This window comes from Mycena indigotica, assembly GCF_014461135.1.
Source record: "Mycena indigotica strain 171206Taipei chromosome Unknown Mind.scaff0003, whole genome shotgun sequence".
Classification (NCBI taxonomy): domain Eukaryota; kingdom Fungi; phylum Basidiomycota; class Agaricomycetes; order Agaricales; family Mycenaceae; genus Mycena; species Mycena indigotica.
In genome coordinates, this window is record NW_023503002.1 from 4,880,982 (window position 1) to 4,901,174 (window position 20,193).

The following is a 20,193-nucleotide window of genomic DNA, read 5'->3' on the forward strand; positions in this document are numbered from 1 at the left end:
AGAGACTCTTCTAGTCCAGACTATCCACCTTCCCAGGAGGAAGACTAGGGTAGAGCACGGGTCAGGGTCGACCCGCAGGGTTTCAGGGTAGGGTCTGTCAGGGTCAGGGTCAGGGTATGGCAATTTCTAAACCCGGCCAAACCCGGACCCTTTCAGGGTCAACCCGGAGGGTCCAATGAGCCGTTGTGATTTAACAATTCCCTATTTAAACTTGATTTTTGTGAGTTTTTAAGAGACAAAAAAATCATATGTCACTTATGTCACTCATGTGACATGTGACATATGAGTGAACTGTATTAAATATGCTTGAAATATTAAGGAATAGGCCCCATATGCTATATCTGAGCCAATATCATACAGCAAAATGTATCTTATGTTGAAATTATTGTCCCAAATACATCTTCTACTTCCATGTCTCCAACCCGTGGGTCAACCCGGACCCGGTTGGACCCGTACCCGGAAGGGTCAGGGTTTAAGACCCGGACCCGGACCCGTGCTCAACCCTAGTTCCCAGCCAAACTGCATCTCGAAATCATCAAGTCGAGACAACTCAGTAAGGCGGGCGAGGAGCATGCATAGCGCCGTGACACGATCTTCACAATTTCTCGATTCAGGGCAGTGAATGACTTCGGGTAGCTCTAGAACATCGACAAGCTGTCTAACCTCGTCCCTACTGAACCTACTGGACTATGTGTGGATAGAAAAGAGTTATGCCCAGTCAACGCACCTAAAATGCCTTATCCAGGTCGCATCTCCCAGACTGTCCAAGTCTATCGGGCCATCCTCTCGGAAACGACCAGCCCTCTCCGCCCACTGCTCATCCTGAGCATCTAATACAGCCTTGAGCACCTCATGGAAGCCAAGTGACGCCTCCAGTATACAGGCCTCCATCGATAGTCGTGTCGGGAAGTAAGGAAGAAGTTACGGCAGCCATTGACATGCGCAATGGAAAACTGCCATTGGATGGCTCCAATGGCAGGTGCGCAATCTCTCTATTCATGTCAAGCTAAGCCAACTGTCAGACAAGATGGTCAACACTCCTCAACAAACTCAACCTGCCTTTATGAATGGGAGACAAGCCAACACTTCTATGAACCAAGCCAGACCCTCTTCCACTGGAATGGGCAACAATGCTGAAGCTCTGGGCAGAGCTATGATGAATCTGCTGAATATGCAAGAAGACTTTCCTGATCAATATGTTCAGACACGTGGTCGGTCTGGTACCAACCAGTCTGGGTCGGATTTTTGAATATCTCGAGGAAGGAGGCTAAATCCCGAAATAAGCCACCTGAGAGAGTCAGATTCGAAGATGAGGAAAATTCCGCAGAAAATTCGGATAAATCAGACAAGGCCCAGAAGGACTCAGAGAAGGAGAAGAAGGTGATTGATGAGGTGTTGAAAGAGTTGCCTTACAAATTTGTCAAAGTTGGGAAGGGTGGGGCCCGAACTCAGCCACCTCCCAAAAAGGACACCTCTTCGCCAAATGAAGGCGATGCAGGCAAATTGTTCAAATTGCGGGCACCGATTCAGCGCGAAGGCCTTACGGATGAAATACTGGAACGTATCAACGACACTGAGGTTACCGTCAGACTTGGTGATCTGTTCGGACTTAGCCGAGATCTCCGGGAACAAGAGCGACTGCGGTTGACCCGCGTCCGCCAACCTATCGACACTATCCAAGATGTGCCAGCTATATCCCTGGCCCCTAAGACTGCTCAGAAAGTCCCCAAGGTTGGAACTTTCAAGTTAGATGAAGATGCCCTGGAAGTCAGTGCTCTTCCAAGTGTGGCTGGAGTATTTGTGGTCAACACTGATGTGGATGGCATACCTGCTGGATCTATGGTGACACAAGACCCTTACCTCCAATACCTGGAAAACTTGGATGGGAATGAGAAACCCAAGCAGATCTATGTGGCAAGAGACTCAGAGCCTTTGAAGGTTGCCTTCCCTCATATCAACTCCAAGGGACCCATTGAGTGTGTCCTGGACTCTGGCTCTCAAATTGTGTCCATGTCACTGGAAACTGCTCAGATATGTGGTTTGATGTGGGACCCCACCATCAACATCTTCATGCAAAGTGCCAATGGTCAACTGGAGAAATCAATGGGCATGGCCAAGAATGTGCCCTTCAGATGGGGTGACCTAACCCTTTTCCTCCAAGTGCATGTTATCAAGGGACCAGCCTACAAAGTCTTGCTGGGTCGACCCTTTGACGTGTTGACTAATAGCCGAACCGAGCATCACGGGGAGCATCAAATTCTCACGATCACGGATCCTAACACGGGTAGTTCCATGTGGTGGGGCACCTCTGCTCATTTGAAGGGAGAACTGCAGATGCAGACAGAGTAGGAGTCATTGCCAGATGGGGACCTTTGAAGGATGTCTCTGCTGTCAGACAATTTTTGGGGACAGTTGGAGTGCTGAGGATGTTCATCAAGGACTATGCCATCATTGCAAGGCCAATCCAGAAGCTCACCAGACAGGACATAGAGTTTGAATGGGGACCTCAGCAGGAGAAGGCTATGGACAGGTTGAAGCAAGCCCTGATCAATGCACCAAGTCTGAAGCCATTGAACTATGAGTGGGACTCAGACATAGTCCTGGCAGTGGACACCTCTTGGATGGCAGTTGGCATTCAGATTTATCAATGCGACCCTAAGGATCCACGGAAGCGCTACTATGCAAAATTCGCATCAATACCGTTGAACAAAAGAGAGGCAGAGTTCTCACAGCCAAAACGGGGAACTGTATGGGCTCAAGCGAGCACTGGACGCGATGCGCTACTGGCTACTGGGATGCCGGCAGCTGGTTATCGAAACCGATGCCAAATATATTCAGGGAATGTTGAACAACCCAGGAATGGGCCCCTAGTGTTGTCCAAATACGAATATGATACGCAATTTGCCATATCGTATTTTATCGATATCGTATCAACGATTTGGCCAGCATATCGTATTTATATCGTATCATATCGTACCATATCACAATATATTTCGATACGATTTTAGTCCATCAAATCGCCTGATTTGGCTCAATTTGTGAGAGTTCTGAGGTAATATAGCTGTGGCCTTGCCCAACAGGCTTCCAAGATACCATATCACCGTGGAAACAGGCAGATTTTGCCTGTTTCTGACGGCCAGACTGTCACATGGCTGATGCCGAGCATGATTACCTGTCATTTTGACGTCGGCTAGCAGGTTGCCAAGTTCCGAAAGCGTATCAAATATATCGCGATACGCTGTATTCCGTATCATATTTTATCTGTATCATATCTTGCATACTGGACACATATCGTATTCGTATTTTGCACGATATATCTAAAATATATTTTCCGTATCATATCTTTGGACAACACTATGGGCCCCAATGCAACAATCAACAGGTGGATTGAGCAGATTTTGATGTTCCAGTTCAAGCTCAAGCATGTGAAGGGTGCAACATTCCCTCCTGATGGACTGTCAAGGAGAGAACCTCAACCTGGAGATGAGGTCTGGCCAGTTGATGCAGATGGCTTAGACCCCACCATTCCTCCAGAGATGCATGAGGACTGGGATTATTTTGCTGAACAACCTCTGGAGTTTGAGGAGTTCAAAGGGGACATTGACACAAGAGGAGGATATGTGCAGACAGCGGAGGGTTTGGCTATCACTGTCCAGGACATACAGCAGGAGTTGGACTTGGCACAACAGGAAACTAGGGAAGTCTATGCCAAAGTCAAGACCGCCTATGCAGCTGAAGGCTTGAACATTCCATTCTATCTGCAAGCAGATATGCCTGAGGACAAGATGCTACCTGATCAGTCACTCAAGGATGATGTGGAGGAGAGAGAGCCCTACAGTGAAGAGCACAGAAGCCAGGGAGCCAAACTTCAAGATGATAGGATTCCCATTGTGGAAAAATGGCTAAAGGAGCCTATGAAGAGGCCTGTTAAAGTCCAAGATGATGTGAAATTCAAGAGATTTCTCAAGCTGGCAGCCAAGTTCTTCCTGAGCAAGAATGGAAAACTATACAGGAAAGGAGAAGATTCCATGCACAAGCTAGTGGTTGAAAAACACCACAGGATGTACATGATGAGAGCAGCCCATGATGCTCTGGGACACAGAGGAGCATTTGCAACCAAGTCATTACTGGAGTTGAGATTCTGGTGGCCAGATATGGAAGGAGACATCAGATGGTACATCAAAACCTGTCAACTCTGCCAAAAGAGGAAACAGAGTATCATGAGGGCTCCTCCAGTGGTGGCTGCTGTACCTAGTATCTTCCAGAAGGTGCATGCTGATGTGATGTACATGTCTGAGAAGTCCTATGGTCACAACTTTGTGGTGGATGCAAGGTGTGCACTCTCAAGATACCTGGAGGGCAGACCTCTGAGAGAGCAGAATGCCAAGAATATTGGGTTGTTCCTGCTGGAGGATATTATCTGCAGATGGGGTTGTCCGGAGTGGCTCATAACAGACAATGGAGCACCATTTGTGGCTGCAGTCAAATGGCTTGAGGCTAAATATGGCATCAAGGGCATCAAGATTGCACCATACAATTCACAGGCCAATGGAATTATTGAAAGAGGACACTGGGACTTGAGGCAGTCACTATTCAAGGCTATAGGTGGAGATCTGAACAAGTGGTATTGGTTCTTTCATCAAGTGCCATGGGCCGACAGGGTCACAGCCAGGAGAGGAATGGGATGTTCACCCTATTTTGCTGTTACTGGAGCTCACCCAACCCTCCCTCTGGACCTATCTGAAGCTACTTGGCTGGTTGAATATCCTGATGCCATCATATCAACAGAAGAGTTGATTGGTTTTGCGAGCGAAGGCCTTGGCCAAACACGTGACTCATGTTGAGGAAATGCGAGCGCGGATGCTGAAAGTTCGAATCATGTCAGCGGCGGAATATTCGAAAAAGTACAAAAATGTCATCAAGGATTTCAGGTTTGAACCCGGTGACCTGGTGCTAGTCAGGAACACAGTCGACGAAGACTCCCCAAGTGCCAGAAATAGGGAAAGATGGTGGGGACCTCTGATTGTGGTTAGAAGAACACAAGGAGGAGCCTACATAGTGGCTGACATGGATGGTACAGTATGGTCCAAGAAGATTGGGAAGTTCAGAGTTGTTCCCTTTGAACAAAGGAGAAAACTCACCCTCCCAAGGCCTATAGAGGAGTTAGTGAGTGTATCCAAGGCTGTTCTGGACAGTCTGGAGGCAGAAGATGAAGAGGAACTCGAATATCATGGTCCGGACTACCAATTTGATGGCATCAAGGTCCGCATCACCGATGCCGAGCGTGCCGGGCACGAGATCACTGATGCCGAAGGTGCCGGTAGCTCCATCAATGAAGGATCACCATCTATCACAGAGCCATCAGCGATTTGGAGCCCGGATGAAGACCCGGACGATGAAGATCACGAAGAGGGACTCCGGAGATCGAAAAGACCACCAAAGCCGAGAAGCCGGCAGTGGTAGCAACAATATGTCAGTGAAAGCGCAGTGTCAGATTCATGAATATGCTACACAAGGCGGGAATACTATGCATAAGTTACACAAACGGAGTCTGGACAGATCGAGCAGAACAAGAGATCAGGTCGGCCAAAGCCGTGAGCGATATGTGTACAAAACCAGAAGAAAAGGGGACCGCGTAACAAGTGAGACACGCTCTAACGGCGAGGCGACGGAGGGCGTGAGTAAGAGCCCGGGAAAGACGAGCCGCCAGCCTGTGGCGGACCAGTCTCCTCAGCAGTACGCTCCGCCTCAAGCCGGTCGAGTTGTTGGTCGACAGTGGCAAGCTGGAGGTCGTAACCTTCCAAGTCATGTTGATAGATGGCAATCTTCGACAAAGTGAAAAGGCGGCCCTGGAGGATGTGCTTTCTCTCGAGATACTGGCGGTCGCGGGAAGTGGTCACCTGACGGGTGAACGGCGGGGGAGGCGGCGGCGCATCGGGCTGGCCTTCGAGCATTTCCTCAGCACTGCGAGTGCGGGGAACCAGCACCGACTGGGCTTGCGAACGCAATGGCGGACCCGGCATGCGGTAAACCACAGGCGGAGTGACGCGGCCGTTGGGCTGAGCCCTGGCGGCATGAGACACCACGCGACCTTGCAGGTCGTAGATGGGCAGACCCAGAGGTGCCGGAGGCCCCGGCGGCTGATACGAGTAGCGGGGCGGAGTAAGGGTGAACGATGGGGTGGCCGGACGGTGACCGGTCACGGCCGCCATGACGGCCTGCGCGTTTGGGTGACGGGTAGGCGGCTCGACAGGAAGGCCCGGAGGCGTCGGCGCAATAACCAGAGGCGCCCGGTGTAGCGCGCGCGCTGCTAGCAGCCTGCATGGCAACAATATAGGTAGGCGCTGGCATAACGCGTCAGTTGGTATAAAAGGAAAACAGCAGCCACGAACCTTGCGGACTAGTCGAAGGGCGCGGGATGTAACCAGGCGAGGGCGGTGCTGCCTCGGAGGTTGGTGCGGGCGGGTACCGGACCGGAGGTGGCCTCGCGTTTGGCCTGGGCCCGCTGCTGCATGGCCTTAGCAGCACTACGGGTTGTGATAGACCAAAGAGGGACTGGCGCCACGCTCGCGCTCCGCTCGAACTTGACACGAGACCGAGAACGAGACCGGCGGTCGACCGGAGGGCTGGCGGAGCGCATGTCTTCGATGGCAACGAGCGGCGAGTCCGACAAGTTCAGAGGACTGAGTGTCGCAGGTCTGGCCGGGAGCGGATTGACAAGGTTGGTTGGAGGAACGAGGCGGGGCTGCGGAAGCTCAGCCCGCTGAAAGAAGAATGAGCAAGTTACACAACCAAACAAGAAGTCTACGCACACGGCGGGCATCGTGCGATGCAACACGGGCAGCGGCTTCATCCAGCAGCTCAGAGATGCGTCGTTCGGCACGGCTTGCAAGGTGGCGGATCGCCTCAGCGACTTCAAAATGACGACCACCTTGAGCGAAGTCGTGATAGCCATTGAGGATAAGTACGAAGTCGGCGATGATGCGGCCAGGGTAAATGCCCTCGGGGGGTGGGGGTACACAGCCAATCAAGGCGCTCTCGAAAGTGCAGCTGCTAGACACCGGCTCAGCTGCAAGGTATTGGAACAGTGAAGTACTCACCAGGTGACAGCAAAAGCGAGCAAGAAAGCCTTCCGGATGGTCGCCGGTGTTGGGAGCAAGGAACTGGTATAGCTCGAAGACCTTCTCGAGCCACAAGAAGGTGTGCTGAGTGGCGGTAGAGAAGTTCCTAAGCTGCGCGGGGACGCCGCTGACAGCGCCAGGGGCGTTAGGACGACATGAGCGGCAGGAAAGTGGGGGGTGGATTAGGATAGGCTCCACGGAGTGGAGATTTATGAGGACGGGGACCCACAAAAAGAAGCGGTCAGAAAAGAAGAATAAACCAAGGACCGCGGACATGAGACGAACCTTGAAACGACTCTGAAACCAGCGCAGATACACGAGCCATGACTCGTAAACACACGAGGCGTTCCCGAGTCAAGGGAGAGGCAGCGAAGATTTCGCGGGAGAAGCGAGGTGCACGTCCGGGCAGCGGATGTGGCGGCCGAGCAATCCGAACACACACAAACAACAATGGATTCAAGTCGACAGAGCCAGACACAAGTAATCAAACGATTCTAATGGCAGCCATGCGCAGCATGGATGGAGCAGCAGGACCTACAATTCGGGGGAGCTCTGAGAAAGATAGTCAGACAAAAACATGCCGTAAGTGAAAAAGAAATACGTACACGACGGGAGGGGCTCGTGCCCTCTGCTGGGACAGCTGCTTCTTCTTCTTCATCCGACGGGGTCCAGAGCGACCTGGAACAGTGGAAGACGCCAACCTGCCAGATGAGATAGCGGCGAACTCGTTCGAGGTCGTCGATTTCGTCTTCAAGACGGGCAAGTCGTCGATGTAAGGCGGCGATTGGAATAGGACCGCTGGAGCGTGGGGAATCGACAACTGAAGGCGTTGACGCGTCTGAAAAAGGAATATAGATAAGTAAGACAAGAGGAAGAGAGATAAAACATACCGGGAACTGGCTGGGTGGGAGAACAGGCGCTAACGGGACTGGGTGACTGTCGAGGACGTTTGGCGCCCTGAGAGTAACGGGGTTGTTTGACGCGGGCACCTGACGAAAGGACTTGGGCATGGTCGTTGGAGAGGGTGGAAACGCTCGAATGGTTTGAGGAGACTCCGGAGCTGGGTTGGCAAGCCTAAACACCGCGAAAAGACGGTCCAATTCAGAAGAACCAGGCGAAAAAGCTAGACAACGCACTCCAATGAGTTATTGACAAAGGAACACAAGGTTATAACCAAGACTCACCCGGAGTATCGATTACAGCAGCCTCAGCTGTGTGTCCGACAAGCGGCGGCACTGGGGTATCGCTACGATGACGGGTGGAGAACTGGGGCTCGCGGTGGTGCTGTCGCGCCAATCGTTTACGCTCGCGAATAAGTTTGCGGGTATGAATAATCTCTTGACAGAAGTCTTGAATACCCGCAAATGCTTCTCCAAAGGGTCCGGCTCGTCGAATGCCGCTACGGGACATGGTTTTGCGAACCAGGAAGGCGGCATCCCCTGCCGAAGGGACTTCGATAAAGGACAGAATGCGTGAGCGAAAGCCGAGCTACAAGGCTAAAGTTAGCAACAAGGCGATAACGAGCAAAACGATAGCACACCAAGAGATTCGCGTGGCCGACGAGGAAGTACTTGTAGTCCTCCTCGTTGTCGAAAACGGTGTTGCGAACGTCACGGGCAATGTCCAGAACGGAGACCAGCTCCGAGTCGGTAAGGTGGGTAGAAGAGAGAACGGACGACATGGCAGCAAGAGGGCAAAAGACTATGACTGCGGTGTGAAGAATGTGAAGAATGTGAAGAGCGGTGTGAGCCTTACGACAAATTGTGTTGGCGGTCGGAGAAACTCCGGATCTCATTTATAAGACGACCGGGGCCGGACCGAGCATTTCGGTGACATGCCAGTTAAGGCAACAGTGGCCGGTGCACTGCAGAGGCGAAACACGAAGGAGTATGGCCTCGGACGGTTGGGATGAGGCCGAGGACTACAAGGCAGAAACAGAGAAGCAGGGGACATTGACGCAAGTCTCGCCGACACGCCTTCCATGAGACGCGACTTGAAACACGTTTTGTGGGAAGCAGGTTGAAACCTGTATGGGGCCCGGGCAAGACCCACGAAGAACGTGTTGTTCACGACTGACAACGGATAATCGCCAAAACAAGCAAACGGTCAAGATAATTATTTTTCTTAACAAGAAAACTAGTCGAACTGAGAGCGAGACAGAGCGGCAATGCGATCACCGATGGCAGCGTTCACCTCGGGATGAACAGTGCCGGAGGCATGCAACACGGCTACAAGGTTGCCCAAGAATTCTACATCATCGCAGCTCGCGATAACGGCCAAAAACCCACTAAAAACCAACCCATCCGTCGCGTGACTGGTGATCTGCATAAGATGAATGAGGAATAAAACGAACAAGGAAGAAACGCACGTCGAAGCGTTCGAAGGCGCCTTGGATAGCCCGGTGGATGAAGTTAATCCGGGTCTGGTACATGGGACCTGGCCAGCGAAATGAGACAGTGAATTGACAGGGAAAGCAGAGTCTTACCTGCTTCTTCTTCGTCAATCTCACCAGCAAGTACGCGCTCGATGAGAGTGTTCCGGGCATCGGCAAGTTCGGTCGTGCGGAAGTCGCTGAGGCAGTCGAGGAAGAGAAGTCGGTCGAGGAAACAACAGCCGTCAGACCCCGCAGCTGCGCAATTGGCGCACGGCACGCCCATGGTGCGGAAAAGGCAAGCCAAGTTGCGTTCAGCGCAGTAAGCGCAGCGCTGGAGCTCCTACCACAGAAGTTAGTCAGGAGGACAGCAAAGGCAAAAGCACGCACGTCAAGTCGATGCTGAGCGGCCCGCGCGGCCTCGGCGCTACTAGCTGGCAAGGGGTGCTCGCTGACTACCGGAAAGATGACATCGCCCTGGCCGTCGAAGATGAACTCGATAGCCTTGGGAGGACGCAGGAAGCGCCATTCGAATGAGGGTAGCAGAGCGTCCGCGGTAGCGAAAGTCGCGGCATCGTCCCAGGTCGAAGACATAGCGCTGGAGGGAGGAGACGAGATAACAGACGGCATGCGATAAGAATGGGGGGCCGTCTCAGCAAGCGTAACCTGGTAAATATACCAGGGTAAGTGGCAGTATAGCGGGGACTGGGGATCTGCAAGACACGCGAGCAGCGCGAGAAGCCAGAGAAAGCAAGAAGGATGTCAAAGCTTAAGTGAAGAGACAGTTCCTGGGTTCTTTTACTCCAGGCGGGCTAGAAGTTTTCAGAGATAAACCGAGTAAGCCGCGGACAAGCAGCGAGGGCACACATTGGATGGGACGACAAACAACCTCAAGTTGACGATAAATATACACAAATTATGACACATTCTACACGAACCGCGAATCAAGTGCGAGGCAAACTACACGAGCCAAATGGTCGGAGTCACTGGGCAGATTGGCGAGGTCGTTGTAACCTTCACGCGCGAAGCCGCGGAAGGTCGAAGACAAGGTCTGAAGAGAGGGTACGGAAATCAGGACAAGGACAAGACACAACGGGAAGCACGCACCTCGAAAAGCGCGATCGCGCCCTGCGTGGAACGGTCGGCATGCTCCACAGCATGAGTACAGCATATGTCTGCACCAGGAAACAGTCAGCGGCAGCGTTGAGCAAGGAAATAGACAGTACTCACCAAGCTGAGCCTGGTCTGTGATCTGCCGGGCCAACTCGACCCAGATTCCTCGAATTTCGCCGTCGCGCCACTCCCGGAGTGAGCTCAAGAACACAGACGGATTGACGAAGGAGCATGTGTCGATGGCCCCGAAGATGCAGTTGGCGCACGAGACGCCGTTGGATCGAAAACGGCAAGACAGGTTGTTTTCAGAGCAGTAGGCGCACTTTCCAAGGTTCTATAAGCTGGTTAATGGGCCATTCGGACGGGTACATGAGGAAAAACATACTGGGCCGCGAAAACGAATGGCGCGGAGCACCTCGTTGCTGTTTGGTGGAAAAGGATGCTCGTGGACACGAGGAAGCGTGGTCTCGCCGTTGGGGCCCACTGACGTGGCAAGCGCGACGCGGGTCAGCGGAATCGAGTGTTCGGTGACGGGTGTGTGAACAGGAGTGTCGTAGAAAGTTGGTGGGACGATGGTGAAGCCAGCATGGTCGAAGACGGCGGGATAAGACATGAGTAGCCAGAGGAAAGATGGGCGAGCGAACGACGTGGCAGGTCTGGCTTTATAATAGGGCCTCGGCCTGCGGAGTGTCGTAAAGTCAAGACGCCGATCACGAAGAAGGCCTAGATGGAACATTGGCGGCTGTCAGATAAATGAGTGAGGACACTCAGGATTTAAAATTGGGGGAGATGTCGTGCCCGTGACACGTACGTGCGTGGAATCGAACGCGCGGGGCCCCGCGGACACTTTTCGCGAGCTGAAACGCCCGGCCGGCCCTGGACCGAGGCCGAACCACCTCCAAACGCGCCGAGGGGACGGATTCCGAGGGAGAACTGGTGCGGGTCGAGGCCCTAGGGGTCCGGTAGTGTATGAAGGGGGTCCAGGGGGATGCTGAGACGCGTCGCAGTGGTGAAACGCGTCAGAAGTAGGCCGCGGAGGGCCGGAGGTCAGGCACGTGACCGCGGAGGTCCCCAGAGCCGCGGACGGGCTGGGGTATATAAGAGCGCTGTATTGTAGCAAGTAGGGCAGAAGAAAGCGCGCCCCGTAAGGCGGTTTTGGTTCTCCTGTACTGCTGAACGCGAACGACAACGACAACGACTTGATTTGAGTACCCGACACCGCTGAACCCGAGAACACGTGACCGCCGCTGCTTCGAACGCAGTACATTACTTGGTTGACCTATACGCTACGCTACCAACTGACTACAACGTTGACTACCAACCCCTTACCCACCTACCTTGGATTGTTGAACTGAGCATCTGGATTGCCACAGCCATATATTTTGGTTGGAACCCCCGTACTTGCGCCGCACGACGTTGGACCGACTATTGGATTGGGACAAGCCTTAACTTAGGGTTAGGGTTCGACTTATTGGACTGAAGAATGATTGGATTGGAGTATAGTGTGATTGTGTGTGAGTGAGTTTTGAGTTCTGTCTAGTTCCCTTTCCACCTGTCCTTCCGATTACTGCGTTTCACCTGGCCCTCGGTTCGGCCAGGTTCGGCCATTTTGGGCTAAAAAGTGCCGGTTCGAACCGCCGTTCGGCGTTCACGTTCGGCCAAATCCGATTTTGAACCGAACCGGCGGTCCGGCATTCGGCCAAAAATGGCCAAGAACCGGACCGAACCGGACTTGGCCATCGCTATACTCCTGGCTCAAAAAGGCATAACCCCAAGATCAACTGGGAAACAAAGGAGGTGAAAATGAGTCGCTGCCCTTGTAGCTGCTCTACCTGCCGAGATGAGGAACAGACCGAACGCGCAGAGGTTCGGGCGCCTCCGACTCCTTAAATCACCACTACTCACAGGTGCCTTCCCCACCATCTGCGCCATTGACATTGCTGGCCCAGATGATGCTGAGGATCAATTTGGAGCTACTTCAGACCCTCCGAACCCCTTGCCAGATCCCGACGATGACGCAGAATGGGTCAAAAGCTGAGATCATGAAGACCCCCGTTGCGCACCGTGTAACATGAACACCTCGCATTGCCAGCTTCTCCTTCACCTTCCATCTTCCCCAGCGTTCGAGCGGATCATTTTCAGTAAATGAGAGGATTGCGGTGGTCTGCGCAAGCTGAGAGATGCCCGGATGACGTGAGGTTCTGAGCTGGTGGCTTTTGATAATGTGCTCGACACTGCGCTTCCTGTAACACAGTTAGAGGTGTTGTAAAAGTCATAAGAACTAATGTGCACGAGATTGTGATATGATGGCGGTCTTGAAGCAACTTTGGCATCACAGCCTGCTTCTCTCCATCATCAATGAGTTGCTGGATCAGGCGCGGGAGGTCCGGGTGCTCAACGGCTGCAACAGTCAGATTTAATCAAACTACCATAACCCAGTGCTTACCAAGGGCATTGTCGCCATGGCCGTTTCCATTGTACATACCAGGTGACATGGGGTTAGGTGAACGCAGGCCTATCGCAGGGGCATTCTGCTGCTTAAATAGGCCGCTCTGGGCAGCGGGGGCATCGTTGGCGGACGGAGCTGAGGACAATGCGTTATTGAGAAACAATGAGGATGGCCCTGGATGGGGCAAGCCGGCTCAGTGCACAGCACTGTGACCGGCCGAGCTGGGCTGTCACCGACCTGGCGGTTCTCGGACACTGTACATAATTCGAATTGGACTCTTGTTCCAGTTCAAGTATTATAGATGTGTCTGCAGGAATGTTATCCTCCAGTTATATATTCTTTTCCCCCAAAGAAAGTAACTTCTCTTCAAACATAGGGCCTGATTCCTCATGCATATTTTTCAAAGGATCTCCCCCCCAGTCAACTCTACAGTTGGAATTGTATCTGTGGTAGGACTATCTTGAAGTGGAACTCCCTCAAAGACGAGAAATAGGATCTTCATTTGAGTGAACTTGACCTGCACAATAGACTATTTTAAGTCCAGATTTCAGAACTTACTCTTTCAATGTGAACAGTTGTATCTTCAAACTCTGCTGCCCATTCACCAGGTTTGGGAACATCTTCAACACCTTTAATTGCAGCTACAAGAGTTGGAATGGGTTCTAGTGTGAACGTTCCAATCTCTCATACAGTTTGGTGCCTTTAAAGTCTCTGATCTTCATAGGTTGTACTTGCTGTAGTATGCCAGCCAAGCCATAGTCACATGCATTAGTATATGCACGGTAAGGGTAACCCGCCATAGCATAACCACGCACAGGATCATTTGTCAGCACCTGTTTAGCAAGCTCAAAAGCTTCCTGATGAAGATCTGTCCATTCCCATTTAGTGCCCTTTTTCAACAGTTGAAAGAAGTGCAATTTAGGAATAAAATGGCATATACTAGTATGCAGAAAAATAAACCATCATACCCAAAAATTGTTGGAGCTCATGAACATTTTTAGGTTCACTTAACTGCAAAATTGCATCAACCTTCTCCTTATGTGTTGAAAGTCCTAAGCAAGAGACCTTTTGAGCAAGTAGCCATAGTGACTGATATGCCAAGTGACACTTAGGTAGTGACAGAGTCATATTTGCAGTTGCTATTGCCATGAAAAAACCTGATCAAGCCGTACTTATTCTGCTTCAGAGGCGCCGGCTCCGCGTCAGACTTTGCTGGGCGACGACGGTAGAAGAGACGGCTTAGCTGTGTACTGTGAGAGGGCTAGAGTTACGTTGCGTACTCGGCACCTTGTCTGAGAAAGAAAAGGGGTGCACAGCCTTTATTGTGATCCGTATGCCCATCATTTGTCAATGGCCATATCACATCATGATGCCGAACACACAGGGGAAGACGGCCCACCCTGTCTTCCCCCCAGAAATTTCAGGCTCGGCCTGGGGCCCACGGGCCTCTTAGTTCAGCTGTTCAGCCGGAAGAAAAGGTGATTTGAATTTTATATCTCGTCGTCATCATCACAAGCCGCATAGATACTTCGTACACCAAGAAAACCACTGCACTTCCTTTCAAGTTGGACCCTTCCCCACCCACCGCCCTCGGAGTTGCGCGACTCCCGTCTCTTCTGACCCTCGCCCCACACCTACTCCGCCTTCAAGTTGTCCTTCCCGACCTCGCCCGCCTCGGTGGCCTCGGTGATGTCCGACAGCGCCCGCGTCGCGGGGAACGTGTCCGCCAGCAGCTCGGGCGGCGGCGGGGGTGTCGGCGACGGCGCCGGCGACGGAGTGCGCGGGCCGGAAAGCCCTGCGGGCATCGCCCACGGCGCGGGGGGCACGAGCGGCGGGGGCGCGTCCCAGTCGAACGCCGGGTAGGCCGGACGCGGGGCGGTCGGAGCTGGCGCCGGCCAGGGGACGATGGGGCGGGCGGCCCAGGCGGCGCCGGGGTGCCAGGCGTCGGGGGTGCTGCTGAAGGGCGGGTAGGCGGGGAAAGTGGTGCTCGGTGCAGGCGCCGGGGCCGGGGAGGGGGTGTCACGGTAGCGCGATGCCATTGGCGCGGGGGCGTATGGCGCTGCGTGCGATGGCACTGCCGCCGGGAAGCCCCAAGCCGTGGTTGATGAAGGGCCCGGGGGCGGAAGGACGCCATGCGCGGCGAGTTTGCTGCGAGCGGTCAGCGTGAGCAGCACGGCCTGTGATGGGCGTACTGGGAGGTCAGTGCGTCCTGGCCCGGGCACCACATGGGGCACCCGGCGTAGCCACAGTAAAGAGAGACGGCTGAAGTAGCCGCCATCGGGCCGGGCGCTGGCGCTGGGGCTGGGAACGGAATGCCATGCGCGGTGAGTTTACTGGGAAGTAATGTTACCATTAAGAGCGAAAAACAGACAGCTAGATGGCGGCACTTACTGGCTGTTCAGCGCATCCGCGCCGGCGAATGCCAGGCCACATCCGAGGACGCTGCAGAAAACCGTGACGAAGGCCGGCGGCGGGGGCGGGGGCGGGTTGATTCCATGTGCAGCGAGTTTGCTGGCGAGCAATTAGAGAAGACGTATGAAAGAGATCCGACAACTCACTGAGCGTTCAGACCTTCGACGCCCGCACACGGCATTCCACAGCCCAAAGCGCTGCAGTACATGGTCGCCGGCGCGGGCGGCCCCGGGACGAGGGGCTCGACAAAGTCCGGCCAGCGGCCGTGGGCGTCCTCCAGATGGGCCTGCAGCGTGTACTTGTCGGTGAAGCTGAGCGGACAGTCGACACACGCGAACTTCTCCACGACGGTGCTGTTAACGTTGGCGAACCCGTGGCCGTATCCCCAGCCGTGGACGCCCTGCATATGGGTGCGCAGCGCCATCGCGTCGGGGAGGAGGGCAGGACAGTCGACGCATTTGTAGCCGTCGGCCGGCTTGGCGGCGTACTGCTCCCAGCCGTGGTGGTCCTCCATGTGGTCTGCGAGCTGGCCGGGCAGGAGGAAGAACGCGGCGCAGTCGACGCAGCGGTAGTATTCGTTGCTGCCGTTGAAGGGAGCGATGGCGGGGAATGGTGCGGGGACGATGGGCGGGGCCGGGGGAAAGGGTGGGATGTACGGCACGTGGGCAGGCGTCACGGTGGGCAGGAGGGCCTTTTCTTGAAGGGTCACACTGAAGACCGGTCCGCTCTCCAGATCGTTGGCCACCTTGGTCTTCTTGAGATACCCGTAGACGGCACCCGCGGCGGAGCCCCAGAACGCAGCGAGCAGCAACGCCGCGCCGCGCACGACGAGCAGCTCAGCATCGACGAGGCGGTGGCCGGTGCCAAGCACAAGCCCGTCCACGCCGAACGCAACGGTGCCCGCGACGACGGCGAGCGCGAGCGAGAGCGGGACGAGCAGGCGGAGGAGGTTTGTGTGTAGCGACATGGGAAGGGAAAGAGTCAGAGAAGCGCTCCTGGGCACGGGCACTTTATAGCAGCACCCCCGAAATAGGCGCGCGGCGGTCTATCGGCGCACCCGGCAGTGCAGCGCTTCTGATGACTCCCAGCGCCTCGAGGCGCGGGCTGTGGCGTCGTTTGGAATGATCTGGAAGCTTCTCTTCGTTGGAGTGTGGGCGAGCGTTAGCGGGCGGCGATGCGAGCCCGTTACTGTATGCATCTGTCAAGACGCACGCGAATGCGCTGGCAGACGCCGTACGATAGACGCTGCAGAGCTACAGAGCTCATGGCGAGAGAAAAAAAGAAAGATACGTAAGCACGTCGCTCGTCACGCCCGCTGACGTCGGCCGCCGGATGCCGGGCCGATTCACGAATCAAGAATCATGATAGGTAGGTCGACGGCCCTATTGTATTTATTCAGCGCAATGACAAGGTGTAACAGCAACTGTCTACGAGCAAATCCAAACCCCTACTAGTAACATCATCTCCCCCAGGCCGACGTCGCCATCCCGACCGTGACGGTGACGTCAATCACTAGATCAAAATGAAGAGATCCCTGTCACACTCACACATCCTCTCCTCCGCTCGGCCATGCAGCTCGAGCGCGGATCCCGCTGAGCTTGTACGAGCCCGAAGCACATTCACCCCTAGACCGAACATCTCCTGCCCCACCACCAAGCCGACACACTCCCGCACCATCCGTCTTTGAAACTGACATGGAGCCCGACGGCGCAAGCGACGGCGACGACACGCCATCCCACTCCCGTGCGCGGACACCCGACTCCCCGCTCACGACGCGCGAGAGCCTGTACGCGGCCGCAAGCACCATCGACGACCTCACCCATGCACTGGCGGACCTCTCGCGCGCGGCGTCGCCCGAGCCGCCCGGCGCGCCCGCCTGCTGCTGCGGGCGGGACGGCTGCGCGAACTTGCGGGCGTGGGGCGAAGTGAAGGGCCGGCTGGAGGCGCGGCTGACGCTGAGCGCAGGCGAGTGCTTTCGTCCTTCTTGGCAGTGCAGGGGCTGAATGGGGTCCGTGGGCAGAGGTCGGCCAGGCGCTTTTGGCGCGCCACGAGGCATACGTCAGGCGACATGAGCGCGGGGAGGCGGCCCGGGAGGATGGGGACAGCGAGGCAGCGGTGCTGCAGGACCAGTTGGACGAGGCGGCAGCGGCCAACAAGGCGCTTGAGAAGGTGAGTGGCTATATATCTTCTCCCTTCATCGGCTGATTGACCAACTCCAGCGGCTGACGCAAGCGCTGGTGAACAACGAAGTGACGGAGGTGTCGAATAAGACGATTCTCGCGGAGCTTGCAGAGGCAAAGACGACGATATCCCGCATGACTACAAGTGCTGCCCGCTCTGTCGGGTGGGATACGAGGCTATCGGCCGCGATGAAGGAGAAGGATGACATGCAGCAGGAACGAGACGCCGAAGGACAACGAGCGAGGCTCGCAGAGGGGAGGTTTGCGGCGTTGAAGGAAAGGACATGTGTGTGGCAACGTTCTCCCCCTCTTTTCTGTGTAAGCCATTCCCACAGCGAAGTTACAGAGTGAGGTCCGGAGGCTGCAAAGCGCGTTGGAAGAGCGAAGAGAACACCGGCTCGAATCGTCGGAGTCGATATTGCTGGACGCCAGAAAGCGGATCGATGCATTGAGCCGCACGGTCGGCGCACCGGTAGAAGAGCAGGAATCGGAGCTCACGCCAATGCTGGCGACGCTGGTCGACGACAACGAGACTCTCAAGCGGGACAATGCGGAGCTGCAAACGCTGTTGGCGGACGCACGGGAGGACTATCGGGCATTGCAGGAGGAAGTAGAGGATCAGCGCATCAACCCGGCGCCTGCGAGGAGTGGGCGTGAGTCCATAATTGCTCTGGGTCAGGATCCGGGGACTGATTCGTGCTCTTTAAGCTGCGACTCCTTCGCATCTGCGACAGCATTTCCACACCGGAAGTGTTCCCTCGGTGATGCTTAGCCCTGTTCGTGATCTGCTGGTTTTGCTTTCCGAAGTTCCTTACATGTTCACAGTCTTATTCATTACGACGAAGCTCGAGCACTGAACGTCGTTCTTCCCGGCGGTATGAGCCACTCACTCCCGAAACCACGCGCCGCCCGCTTTCCCCGACGGACTCACTCGCTAATTCGGAGACGCGCTGGTCGTCATTCAGCGGGGCCAGGGCTCCGATACCGCCTGAAGCCGACGATGTAGCGGAGGAAAGGAGACACCAAAAGCCGTTGTTCCTTCTCGCGCGGTCCCGTGGAGTCCAGACGGATGCACCACCCCCAACGCCTGTGCAGTATCCCGCCTCGCATTCGCCTTCATCAAACGCATCCGTATATTCGGAGCCGCTTACTGCCGGGGCCAATCTGAATGCACAAAGCACGCAATCTCTGAGCATAGGCGCGATTGTCGAGCGCACGACAGCCTTGTTGCAACGGATACAGGCGGCGGACGCGTTGTCGCTCACAAATCGGCTCAAAAGGCAACAAATTCGCGGCGCCGATGTGGGGCACCTTTCGCGCACAACCGTGGCCGGGATCCTGTCTGATGGGGAAACAGCTGCGCGGCGCGGGAGGCGAGGCGGAGATAAAGGCGCAGCGGAGGGAAGTCAGGGCGTTGCTGACTGTGTTGCGCGAAATGTTCGGCGCGCTGGGCGAGATGCGGGTGGTGCTAAACGAGGTCGTGCTGGATCCGACGAGTGCGGGGAGGATCAGCGAGGCGGCGATGAACCCGGGCAGGGCTGCGGCCAAGGAAGGAGAGGAGCAAGGCGGTGGGCGCGGCTGGATTGCACCGCTGTCGAAGCTGTTTGCGGGGACCCCCACCGCGCCGCCGTCGAAAGGCGATGAGCGTGAGCGTGCGCCAGTTGCGGCTCCGCGCCCTATGCCAGCTCGGCTGGTCCCGAAACTGGGACCGGCCTTGGCAGCGTCTGCGACGACGGTGAATGTCGAGTTTTCCGGCGCGGCCGCGGGCGGGCGGGCAACTACCAGCACCTTCGATGCCGGTCCACCATTGCCAACGAGGAGCAATACGGCCTCGACGGACGTGATGGGCATCTTCGCTGGCGCGCCGCGGAACAGAACCCCAGACCCTTGGGTTGTGGTCGGCCATCCTCGGGCCCCGCGGGCCAATCCGCTACTTAACAGGCCGGGCCCGAATCGGATGTCGCGCAACGTCGACGCTGTCCTGGACGGTGTCGGTGTGCGCGGCGGGACGGAAGATGCAGACGAGGAGCCCGACTACGTCGGCCCGCTGTTGGCGCGGACGTTGCGGCGGCGGGGGCTGTCTGATTCGTCGATCCACTCTACGTTCGCGGCGCACGCGGCGGAGGACGGGCCGCAGGACACGGGGACGGTCTTCCAGGCACTGACGCGGAGGTTGCAGAGCTTCCGGAGTGGGCTGTCGTCGGGCGTCGTTGTAGGTGCGGAGCGCGAGGGACCGAGCCCACAGCCCGTCGCATCGGGCTCACGGTCGACCAAGTCCGGAACGAGCGGCGCGCCGTCGCTCTCTGGCTCCGGGCCGGGCACGGCCACGGCCACGTCGCCGCCGGGCCGCACGGCGCCGATTGGGATCGCTCGCCGGGCGTCGCAGCGCGCGCACCCGAAGACATCCGCGTCTGTCGGCGGGCTCGGCTTCCTCGCGAGCCTCGTGCCTGCGGGGGAGCAGAGCGACTTGGCGCGGAGCCTGCGCGACGGCGAGATACACAGCCGCAGACACAGGGCGTTGGGTCCGGAGCAGGACTTTTTGTAGAG

General features: G+C 55.7%; 2 protein-coding genes across 2 annotated transcripts; one reads left to right on the forward strand and one right to left on the reverse strand.

Annotated features, from left to right (window-relative positions):
* Positions 1-14,688: 14,688 nt before the first annotated feature.
* Positions 14,689-16,439, reverse strand: MIND_00395200 (uncharacterized protein; the record flags this gene model as incomplete). The annotated part of the gene is made up of 4 exons (XM_037360780.1): positions 15,613-16,439; positions 15,446-15,565; positions 15,247-15,387; positions 14,689-15,202 (listed from the first exon to the last, which is right to left on the reverse strand). The coding sequence occupies exons 1-4, from the start codon at positions 16,431-16,433 to the stop codon at positions 14,689-14,691; spliced, it is 1,596 nt and encodes a 531-aa protein (XP_037223665.1). The 5' UTR covers positions 16,434-16,439.
* Positions 16,440-17,160: 721 nt separating this feature from the next.
* Positions 17,161-20,191, forward strand: MIND_00395300 (uncharacterized protein; the record flags this gene model as incomplete). Its single annotated transcript, XM_037360781.1, has 7 exons — positions 17,161-17,431; positions 17,487-17,635; positions 17,686-17,932; positions 17,982-18,299; positions 18,355-18,422; positions 18,472-18,948; positions 19,004-20,191. The coding sequence occupies 7 exons, from the start codon at positions 17,161-17,163 to the stop codon at positions 20,189-20,191; spliced, it is 2,718 nt and encodes a 905-aa protein (XP_037223666.1).
* Between the last annotated feature and the right edge of the window lie 2 nt (positions 20,192-20,193).